The sequence below is a fragment of the Micropterus salmoides genome, unplaced genomic scaffold (genome assembly GCF_014851395.1).
Source record: "Micropterus salmoides isolate LMB-PRFRI ecotype aquatic unplaced genomic scaffold, ASM1485139v1 Ms_hic_scaffold_11, whole genome shotgun sequence".
Taxonomy (NCBI): Eukaryota; Metazoa; Chordata; class Actinopteri; order Centrarchiformes; family Centrarchidae; genus Micropterus; species Micropterus salmoides.
Window position 1 is genome coordinate 34,454,139 of NW_024040152.1, and position 12,254 is coordinate 34,466,392.

At 39.9% G+C, this 12,254-nt stretch overlaps 1 protein-coding gene across 1 annotated transcript; it reads left to right on the forward strand.

The window, feature by feature from the left end:
- The first annotated feature begins 1,445 nt into the window (after window positions 1-1,445).
- On the forward strand, window positions 1,446-11,817 carry LOC119898173. Its single transcript, XM_038712360.1, has 4 exons — window positions 1,446-2,644; window positions 4,742-4,839; window positions 6,385-7,587; window positions 10,111-11,817. The coding sequence occupies exons 2-4, from the start codon at window positions 4,782-4,784 to the stop codon at window positions 10,515-10,517; spliced, it is 1,668 nt and encodes a 555-aa protein (XP_038568288.1). The 5' UTR covers window positions 1,446-2,644; window positions 4,742-4,781; the 3' UTR covers window positions 10,518-11,817.
- Window positions 11,818-12,254: the final 437 nt, after the last annotated feature.

The following is a 12,254-nucleotide window of genomic DNA, read 5'->3' on the forward strand; positions in this document are numbered from 1 at the left end:
CAGACAGTAATGAGGTTAAAAATCACTGTTAAAGAGGGGAAACTATGCCTCCCCGTGGACTGTCTGAAAACAACTGGACCTCACTAAATGTCCAAAAGTATCTGGACACTTCTGTCCAGTTTGGTGTGGAAGAAGTTGAACTCAGACCCCCCCCCTTTGTAATTAAAAACTTTTCAAATTTCACAAAATGTCCTCGTCTCCAGAAAAATGCCTTAGTTTTTTAAAACACTCCCCTTTGCCTGACCAAAAAAAGTGTCTTTATTTTCTATAAAACTGTCCAAACCTTGCAGATGTGGCCTTTTCTTTTAACATGTTTCCAAAACAATGTGCAAAAACATCCTCACTTTCCCCCCAAAATGGGGTCATGTTCATTCAATCGGTCATGAATCAATAGTAAGGTCATAGGTGTCATTTACACTGGGGACACTGGGGACGCTGGGGACACGTCCCCACCACTTTTGAAACGGCTGATTTTGTACCCACCACTTTTTTAAAGCATAATTTGTTCAAATATGTTCTGAAATACTCTGTTTGAAAACAAATTTTAAAAAATGTCTTTAGAAAGGTTTATTTGCACATTAAGAAAACATGCAGTGCAAATCAAATCTAAAAGAATCAAATGCGCATTGTCCAAAAAAAGTAACTTAAGCTAAAATAAACAAGCTGCTGATTATAAAATGACCCCAAAACCGTGCAGCAGCAGTCAGTAACTTTAACAACTTCCTGACACAGTTTCTTTTCTGTTCTCTCCCCGTGAACGTGACAAAAGAGGAGGGAAGATTAAATCCTGCCTCAGCAGGATGATGTTACAGGAGAAACAGATCTGAGAGCTGCTCTCACTTAGATTCTGTTATATTTATATACACCTGCCACCTGAATTTTGGTTCCTTTTACATAAATAAAAACATTTCCACCATAAATTGGTGCAGAAACGTTCACCAGAATGCAGGAGATGAAGTGTTTAATGATCAAGTTTCCTGGGGGAGGCCAGACCCCCCACTCACATATCTCAGCACTGATTTCTTTAAAACACTGTTTAAGGATGTTTTATTCTCGTTCTCGTGAACCTGATAGCGCCTATCGTGGTGTCTCGCGAGCTAAGTGTCTCTTCACAGCCCTAATCTGAGCCCCTGAGCCATTTTAAGAGATGAGGAACCTTGGTGTAATTTAGATTTTTTTGTTCAGAGCACTGTGAAGACCTCAGGAATATAGCCAGACTTTATCTGTCGCTGAAAAGTTGATTAATTCATTTGTTGTCACGCGGCTGGATTATTGTTACGACGTTTAAGACCTCTAGAGATCTAAAACCACAATTAACAAATTCTCTGCAGCCTGGATCCTGACGGGAACCAGGAAATGTGACCATGTTATTCCTGTTCTGAAGTCCTAACACTGGCTCCCAGTCAGGTTCCGTGTCGATTTCAAGATTATGATGTTGACATACAAGGTATTACACGTCCTACCTCCGCAATACTCATCTGGTTTATTAATCCCTTACACCCCAAATGGCAGACTGCGCTCCTCACAGTGTAATCTGTGAATGCACCTCAAATCTATGGGTGACAGGGCTTTTTCTGTTCATGCTCCTTCACTTTGGAAGCCCAGACTCTTAAAATAAAGTATTTTATTATTATTACTTATGTCCCCACCACTTTTCAACACAAAGAGACGCCCATGAGTAGGGTGTCCACATACTTTTGGCCATGTAGTGCAAGACCAGAAATACCATGTTTTTATGTGAAAATGCTTCATGATTCATTATTAAATCTGTAAAAGTGGTCAGACTGTGCAGCTGTTGAAAGACGCGTCTGTGCCGCCAACTTGCGTCCTGCAGAGGAAGGTCATTTTACACAGACACTCAGGTTTTTGGCCTGTAAAGCATCGGACTTCCTTTGGTCAAAGGAATATTTATCGGTATTTCAGTTTTTTGGAAGCTTTATGTTATTTGTAACGTGGTTGTATGGACAGAAATAGTGTTTTGAAGAAAAAAGTCAACATGTAACTAGTAAATATGGCAAAAACATGGACACCGCCTGTACATATATTTCTTTAAAACTACCTGCTGTGTTTCTTTTCATCATATTTATAGTTACAGTTGTTGTCCAGGATATTCAGTTTCATTATTAACTGCAGGATGATGGTTTTGATGGTGATATTGCCTTTGAAATATAGATTTTATACCAGGCAAGGATGAAAATATATTTTCCTTTATTGCATCTTCATTTACTCTTTAATAGAAAATAAGTTAATTTATATTCCTTAGCGTCTGACCTGAAAGAAACAAAACAAATATCTCAAGCGCTTTAATTTCTTTAATCCTTGTTTAATTTCAGCTGAACAGAAGCTGAAAAACAACTCAGTCTGTGAAGCTCAAACTGATTTGACTGTCAAACTAACAGCTGATCCTCATCAGCATCATCTCCTCCTCCTCCTCGGCTGTCAGATGAATGTAGTGAAGTCAAAAGTACAAGATCTCCCTCTGAGTGGTACTTAAGCACAGCACTTGTACTTAGTTACTGCCCACCTCTGACATGCTTCTTATGGAAATCTCTTCCTGATGGCGTTTGACTGACAAATCTGTCTCCGAAGGAGAGACGAAGGACGAGATTCAGAAAACATTCGGCTGCTGGCGACCGGCGAGCAGGTGAGGCAGACTTTACCTCTTCTTCAGCTTGAGTTTTATAGCTGTTTAGAGATTTGTGTTTCTCACAGGACAGCGAAGCTACAAACATATGGTTATCTTATAGACCATGATGCACTGCTGCAGATTAGCCAGCAGGATATAAACTTCCACATTAATGCAGCAGGAATATTAATCCAGAAACCTCAGGTAGAACATTTTACTGCAACACTGTAAATACATGTTGCTGATAGTACTTTTACTGAAGGAAGGTTTACATGCAGGACTTTTACTTGTAGTGGAGTATTTTCACAGAGTGGTATTAGTACTTTTACTGAACTGGATGTGAATTCTTTCACCACTATATTAGAGTTCAAGTTCAAATTTATTTGTACAGCGCATCTAAAAACAACGCTAGTTGGCCAAAGAGGTGGGCCTACAGACAGGACTTGATTAGGGTAGTGTGGGATAAAACACACCCTAATAATAATAACAATAATAATAATAATAGTACATTTTATTTATAACACACTTGTCATCAAAAGATCTCAAAGTGCTACAGGTTAGAAAAAAACCCCAAAATGAGCAGTTCTTTAGAAAACAAAACATCTAAAGGGGACCAAAAGCTTTGCTAAAAAGAAGAAGCTCAATGCATTGGGTAACATATTATAAAATAAGATAAATACCTACAGGTGAGAAATTAATTTGTATTTAATCAATTAGTCATCCACATGGGGTAAGATGCTGGTTGACTAACTACTACTTTACTACTTTAACCAAAAATTATAAAAATATTTCTCTCTAAACAATTGCATAACTTATCTCAAAGCTCCCCTTAATGTAAATATACATATATATTTAAATTTAACATTACAAAAATTACAGCTTATTTTCACTGACAAAAAAAATTAGATCAACTTATGTCAGAATGGTTTTGATCAAATAACTTGTGATGAAACAGAGGACATTTTTAGTTCAGTGAGACGAGCGGCAGCCAGAAGAAATGTTGTGACATTTTGTGTTTTTTGTGGGGGCGTCTTACCCCATGTTACCCATGTCAGCAGTCTGAGCTTCTTTGAGTAGGTAAATTATTCCAAAGATCGAGAGCAGCCGCTGAAAAGGCTCTGTCACCTTTATTGTTTAACCCTGGAGCATCTGATCAGTGCTTTGACAGGAGTGTGGACGTGTAAGAGATCAGATAAACAGGAAGGCGCCATTTAAAATCATAAAGACAAAAAATAAAGTCTTACAATCAACCCTAAAGCGGACGGGAAGCCAGTGGAGCGAGGCTGAAACCGGGGGCGTGTGTTCACGCTGAGAGGTCTAGGTGCTGCGTTAATTTCTGTAACCAAAGAAGAGATGACCAGTCCAATCATACTAAGGAATTAACAGTAGTCGAGACGTAATAAATGGCTGGATTACTGTCAAAAAGGGCTTTAGCTTCAACAGAACTAATCTGTTTTTCAAATTTAAATGTACCGTCAAAAATCCCTCCCAGATTCTTGGTGGATAAACGACGACACGAGGAGCTACAGCTGAGCTCGCCTCAGCTCTGACTTTAGTTTTCATGCACTCTGAAAGGAAGCCAAGAAATAACATTTCCCTTTAAAGTTTTATTATACTTTTATTTTAGCAGACAAGTTAAATAAGATAACAGTTTGTTATTTACAACAACGGCCTGGCAGGAGACGCAGGACAACAACGGGCCTTAAAAACCATCCAGGCACAAATAAGACACAAAGAAAAAGAGGCCAAATGAGGGAATAATTAAACACAAGAAACACGATAACAGACATAAGAGAGCAAATGAAATGATCGAGGCAGCAGCTGTTGGAGTTTTATTGCTTCCTGACACAGGCCACTGGTGAAAAAACAGAATAAAACTCCACAATAAGCTGAGACACGTGTCTGGCAGCGGGAGAAGGATCCAGGGGCAGAATGGGACAGTTCAAGGATTTAAGGTCCAGCTGAAACCACAAATTACCTTACAGGTGGGTCGACAGGTAAAGGTGGCTCGAAAGCAAAGAAACATGCTGATGTGAAAAGGGGGCGGGTACATGTGCAGCAGGACGGAGGAGGAAATGAGGTGGGACCTGGTTTTAACCGGTCTGTTCATTCCAGGTACTTGTTTGGACTCATCGGAGGTGATCCAGGTGCCACCATGTGTCCTGGGCTGCTGCTGCTGCTGCTGCTGCTGCTGCTGCCAGCACTGAACTCAGGTAATACACAGGAATGTAGTATCAAGTACTGTCAAGTACACATTTTTAGCTACTTTTGCTTTGTTACGGAAGCCCGAAGCGGCCATCCATTCAAATATCTTTTTCTCCATTTTCCTGTCATAACGGGATAATTATGTTGTGATCTTGAAATAACAAAACAGAAGTTTAACACAGTGGTTTAATGGAAATTTGCTTAGGGCTTCCGTACTTTGTTTAATTAAAATTACGATTTTTACACAGAGAACATTAGCAGACTTCCCAAAAGCCAAAGCAAAACATTAAAAGCATCTGATGGTTCTGCTTCTTAAATGTGAAGATTTCTTGCTTTTCCTCTGAATGACTGTGATAACTGTAAAGTTTGTCAGTAACGTTGAGGTTTGGGCACAACAAGTATTGTGAAGGTGTCACGTTCTCATTCCCAACTCGTCACATATGGAAGTTTGGTCAACACCCCTTGGCGTCGCTTTTTAACGCCCTGGGTTCCCTTTAGGATAGTTTTTACACAAGAACAATTATGCAACATCCGGTTATACTTTCAAAATAAAACTAGGGGTTAACGTTGTGAAACGTCACAATTTGGTTAGGGTTAGGAAAAGATTGTTGTTTGACTTCAGATAACTACGTTACTTACGTCAGCTACGCAATGTTGGCGGCACACTAGAGGATAATATGGTCGATTTTGGTTCCAATTCGCCCTTCTGACAAACGCCTTCCCAAACCGAGGCTGGTTGGAACTGGTGATCGGTCCAGATGATCCTGTAGTGTGAGAAGACAGAATCTGAAGCTCCCTGATCAGAAACCCAGCAGCCAATGAGAGTGAGCAGAGCAGGAAGCGTCCCCAGCTTGTTGTGTATCTGCTCAATAAAATGTAGAAACCTGCTGATTCCCTCTTCTCAGCCTCGAGTTCATCCTCATCATCTTCTTTTCTGTGCAAAACGCAGCACACACGAGGTCGACCAGTTTGTTTCCGTCTGAAGTCACGTTTGATCACGTGAGATCCCGAGATGCCCTCACATTCATGTGCTGAACTGAATCTCACGGACTCGTAGCGTTAATTTACGGAGACGTGCACCACCTACGCTCCAAAGGAACGCAGGATACGCGTGGCAGCCATCTTGAGTACGCGTAGTTAAAAACAAGTAACTGGAGCTTTACTCTGACTTTTCTCTTATTTATAAAGGACTTATTTTTACCGTTAAACAGGCTTCGCTGTGCGTTGGTACCAGACACTGAAGGACGTCACAAAGCGTAGGTATTTGATGCCCTGGGAATGAGAACAGGCTGCTGCGACGCCATTTCTCGCTATTTTCAGAATCTTTACAAACCAACCAATCAATTAATTAATTGAGAAAAATGTATCCATAATGTAAATAAGTAGTTACAGTCCAATGAAAAAATACAGCAGTAAAGAAGTTTTGTTGGTGCCCGATTTTTGCAATTATCTGTAAATTGATTAAAAATGTTGAATTAGAAATGTTGCTCAGTGGATTTAGAAAAATATAACTGAGGTTTTTTTGCTTCAGCAGATTTTTTTTCCTTCCCCAGAATTCACGGCCTCTCTACCTGAAGACAACACTGGTCGGGCATTCATTGTTGCTTTTCCAGAGAGCATTGCCTTCTATTATCCCAGTCCGTCCCAGAACACGGTCCAAATCACTGCCTTGTATAATGATACTGAGGTCAACATCACATATACTAATAATAATAATAATAACTATATGCCAATCCAAAAATCAACACTGAAGGCAGGAGAGACCACTGAAGTCATAGTTAGTGCAACCCTGGAGCTCTCGCAGTCACCACCCTCCTCTCCTGTCCTCAACACTCTGAAAATTACCAGTGCCAAAAATATTACCGTCAGTGCCGTCTACCGTAAAAAGAGCATCCTCCAGACTGCTCTGGTCGTACCTATGGACCAACTGGGCACACAGTACCTCATCCCGCCGATACCCAAGGTCAATGGAACCAGTTACCCTGCAGATATGGTCACGACAGATGTAACCGAAAGAAACCCATTCAAACTCATTTTCGTCAATGGGGACAAAGACAACATCGTAACTGTTAATGGTGCAAAAGGCCAGAAATTTAGTGTTCAGCCCTACGAGGTCGCTCAGATGTGGGTAACAGAAGACGACAAATTGACATCTGTGAACGCCAACCAGCCGGTGGCGGTCCTCTTTGGTCACACCTGCGCCATCCGGGAAAAGTGCACCTGTGGGATGCTGTACACGATGCTGCCAGCAGCCAACCAACAGATGGACACGTTCTACATTCCTCCTGTTCTGGCCAAGGGTGCTGAAGATGACACATTTGTGCTTCTGTCAGAGAAAGGCTCCACCACCATACAGGCCTTCGATCCAAACAAGCCACTAGTTGAGACAACCGGCACAGTCGTCCTCTACCGTCCGGGCTTACTCCTCACTCTGATACCAGAGATGGACTTCGCCGCCTGTTATGTAATCAACTTAAAGAACCTCAACCTCGACCTCAACGTGCAGAACTTCGCCGTTATCGTGGTTCACAAGGACTTCACAGATGGGGTTCATGTTGGAAGGCTTTCTTTGAAGAATCCACAGTGGCAGATGCTGAATGGAACAAACTATGTCTCAACATATGTTGTTCTGCAGCCGGATTCGTTGGGTAAGGGCGTCATCTGGCACGCTTCTTCCACCATGGCTGTCTACTTTGTGGGAAATACGACAGGAGCTCTGTTTGGGAACCCAGCAGCCATCATCAGCAAAACCCCAGGTATGCAGCTGCATTATTAACCCACTGTCTGACCTCCACCTTAAAGTAAAGGATGTGTCAGGCCTAACTTTAAAAATGAGCAGTATTAATTTTCAAAACTCTTCACAAAACTTTTAATAAGTTTAGTAATTACTGCTACCCCATCAAGCTTTCCCTTCTTGCTTGGTCCGTACTGTTTGGAGTTTATAATGATGACAGTGGCAGAATTTCTGAACAGTGGAAGGACATAGCTTTGGTTTCAACACTGGACTCTTAAACTCTTTTCTGCATCAATTTATTGTGTATTTATATAAAGGGAAACATCAGGCGGCAGGTGACAATTCAAAATCGAAATATATAATGGAATATATATTGCAGTAAAGCTCTCAGGCAGCCTGTGTTGCTGTTTTCTCTTGTAGATCAGCTTTTCTCATTTAACATAATCCCTGCTCAACACACATTTGCTAAATTTCATAAATGCAAAATTAGGGACGTCACAAATGTAACATGACCCACAAAGTGACAGAAAGCAATCCACAAATGTGCAAAAACTGTTTCTTGTGTAGAAATTGACTGTCAAATGAGTAAAAAAAAAATCACTTTACACGTAAAATTAAAACACGTGTTTAGGAAATTGCACTGTATTTTTGTGGATATGACTTTACACAACACAAATTAAAAATACATGTTTGTGGGTAGTGAAATATTTGTGGATCATGGTGCACATTTGTGGATTGTCTCCTCATGCAGATAAAAAAGTAAAAACACGTGTGCATATAAATGATTTAAATAAACGTAACACACACAACATGTGGCAACAGCTGCAGTTATTTATATTTAAATTGTTTGGATCAAAGTTATTGAAAGGGACAATTCAGTAGTCGTTGGATATTAGTATATAAAACACTGTCTCTGGATGTCTTTTTAAATGTTTCTAGCTGACTTGTTGTGATCTGAGAGTCTTGTAAAAGGATCTTAAATATGAACTTGATGGCTACATACACAATATCAGGCTAAAAATGTTAAAGCTAACAGGTAAAATCATCAGTCTCTAGTTGATGGTCCTTTGGGAAGACAGAAACTCGCTCTGTGGAGATATTCTACCATAACCCAGTGTGCTGCTCAGCTTAAATACTTAATGTTTTCACATAGACATTACAAGACGCTAAACTGATTTGTTGTCTCAGGTTACTAGTTCAGCTGAGGTTGAGGATAAATTTCCACAAATCCAATCAATGACAAAGTCGCCAACATCAGTTTAAAACTCTGATAGCATCCAGGAGGTTTAACCCTTTCATGCATGGTGTCCACATTTGTGGACAGTTATTTTAACTCAACGTTGGGTCACTATGTCATTGTTTTGTTCTCCAAGTCAGGCATATCTGTGACAAACTTTTTATTCAAGGAAGTCAATCACGATAAAAAGAAATAGCAGTATGTGCAGTAAAGAGTTATTGACAAGTTTATGTTTTATAAATTAAATAATTTAGAGTAAAATGTAGTTTTTATACACCAAAAACCAACTGTCCACGTACACGAACATCATAGAACAGTGGAGTCAGATTGCATTATGTCTGATTTCTGTAATATGCCAGTTTATCTATTCTAATTTTATATTCTAACAACTGACATTGAACAAATATATGAAAATAAATAACAATGCAAAAGTGCATATTACAACATTAAACGCCAACTTACGACTGCTTTGCTGCCTTTACAAGAAATAAGAATAATTAATGTACTCACATACTGTAAAGAAATCAGTTTAACTAGAACTATCTTATCTCTTACATGTTGGATGTACTGAGATGATTCAACATGACGTTAGATGAGGATAAAAACATGTGACTGGGTTTCCACATGCACGTAACTACAGTTATAAATACCACCGTGAGTCATTTTCCTCTATTTGTTCCTAAAATATGTGTTTTATTGTTAATTTTCAACTATTTAGCTTAAATACACAACATGACATAAAAAACACAATATTCCAAATTATCAGGTGTTGCATTTTACTCCTGTGTTGCATGGTGTCCACATACAGGGACAGTTACTTGATTTAAAAATGAAACACAATTTTGTAAAAAATGTAAATGGATTTGCATTTTAAGCCCAGTTTTGAGTAATAAAAAGAATCAAAAAAAAATCTAGATAATGTTTTAAAGAATTCATGCATGAGAGGGTTTTTAACACAACCCGTAATTCCACAAGCTAATATGGTTGGCTAATGATGAACTTCTTGGCTTTGGCCCTCGTGTACTACTCGTAGATTGTGAGGTAGTCACCGGGGAAATGCTAACAATTGCAGCTTACATTGCACTTACATAGTTTTAATTGTTTTTGGAAAGGCTAATAAAAAAGACACCACGCTCCACACTTGTTCCTGCTGAAGCCTGCCAGCTCAGCTGTTTTCGGCTAATTGTTGTCCTCAGGCCTCCACAGAATGATCCACGACAGTTCCAGTGCGCTACAGTGAACGGGTTCTTATCAAAATGCCTCCTAATATCACTTTATCTGCTCTGTCTCATCTGAACTGCCCAACAGATTTCTGGGGTTGCGCCTTGAGGCCAGAGATCATAAAAATTGGAGAACAGGCGCTTAGCTGGCAGGCATCCATTAAGTACTGCAGTGGCAAAAACCTAAAGCTGGTCACCCTCAACAACGCCCAACTCCAGGAACACGTCTACAATGAAATCATCGAGGCCAAGAATGCCAGCCTGCAGGAGGTGTGGATCGGCATGCGCCGGAGCTCCCTGACTGGGGAGTGGTACTGGCTGGACCAGACTCCAGTCAGATACACCCACTGGGCGGAGGGGGAGCCCGGCGGGGTGTCTGATGGCCAGTGTGCTATCATGAGTCTGAACAGCGAGGCGTCTGGCTGGCGTGACAAGGACTGCTGTGTGGCCACTCGTCCCGTCTGCTACAGAGAGCCCATCCTCTTATTCAATTAGTGGGAGGATCCTTTCCAAAACCACAAAGCTGTGGATGTTTTTAGTACTATTAGCATAACCAGCTATTTCCAATAATATTATAGTTTAGATTAAAGCAAACTTGGGATTTGTAGCCCAGAGGAAGGACAACTGGGTTGAAAATGTAACATCAGCTTTAAGGTCTTTGCACAAAAAACCTTAAGATAAGATTTTTCTTAAAGTCTGGGTTAAGGTTTCCTTAAAATACATTTGGTTGCACAAAACACCCTTAAATCTTCTCCTTAAGGTTTTCTTAAAATCTTCACTTAAGTATTTGAGGTTTTCTCCTTATCTTGGTCTTATACTTAAGGAATCCCTTAAGTGTGTTAAACCGTTGCATAAAAGACCTCAGCAACCAAACTAAGGAAAAGAATTTAAGGGACCTCTGACTTTATCTTAACTGCAACACGGTTGACTTTATGGAAATTTACATATCCTGAGAAGAGTTCCACGACTGGGAGAATCCAATAGATCCGCTAAACAATGAGCAAAACATCACTAGCTAGCTAGCAATCCAGTCTAGTTTCGATCTATAGCGTAAATAAAGTTATTCTCACCAGTTTTATTGGGTTCCCTCTTTTTTTGGCAACAACATACTTATTATATGGATCTCCTGGATGAACCTCTTCACAAGACTTCTAACTTGTCTCAGTTACCTGGAAGGTCATTGAACTCTTGTGGGTTCGGCTAGTGACTCCAAGCTAGACCTGTCTTACCTTTCCCTGTTACATCAATTAAGCCCCCTAACAAATATCTTTAACAGCTTTAACCATCTGAAATTTTCAAATCTCAAATAAGCAGCCAACACCTGCAGCAGGTAAACAGCATCACCGGTTTATGAGCTTTTTAGGCTTTTAGATGCAGTTATAAAGAAAAGAACAGCATATATCAGTTACAGGAAAACCATTAATGCTGAGTGGAATGGGAATATGTAGCTGTGGCCATCTCACCTGCTGGCTTTTCTTTAAAGGTTTGTGGCTTTTTGGCATTTATATGGCATGATAATATTTATATGGTGAAATAAATGTCAAAGTAAGATTCTGGTCTTAACTCAGATTTGATGGGAAATGTACTCACTGATTTTTGGCCTAACTGGCTAATGTAGTAGATATTGATTAGGAATGAATTGAGTGTTTAAATGGAGTCTGTGATCTGATTGGCTTAAGGACATAATATCCATCTCTTTTGTGTCTTTAATTCAGCAGCAGCTTGTATTTCATTATTAAAAATAGCTTTAAATTTCAGATGTAGGTAGAAAACACTGCCTGGACCATTAAATCCATTATAACGTGTGAAACTCGACTGCTGTTGTGTTTTATTTCCCACAGCTTCAACACACATTTGCACATCACATTATTAACATTCATAGGAAGTTGTCCTCTGAGGGGAACTGATGCCTTCAAACCATTGTTGAGAAATATCTTCAACATATATAAATACATTTTTATTATATTTATATTAAAGAGGTGGCATTCTGCTCATTTTCAGGTTCAAAATCCTATTTAGAGGTTGTACCAGAACCGGTTTCCATGGTTATATTTTTGTCCTACTGCACATTGCTGCAGCTCCTCTTTTCAGCCTGTGTTGAAGGCTTCGTTTTAGCTATGGAGTGATACATCTTGTCTCTAAATGATCTTTGTTGGGAGTTGCACATGCTCAGTTCCTAGTTAAGGACTACTAGCCAATCAGAAGCAGAGAAGGGCGGGTCGGCGAGAAGCC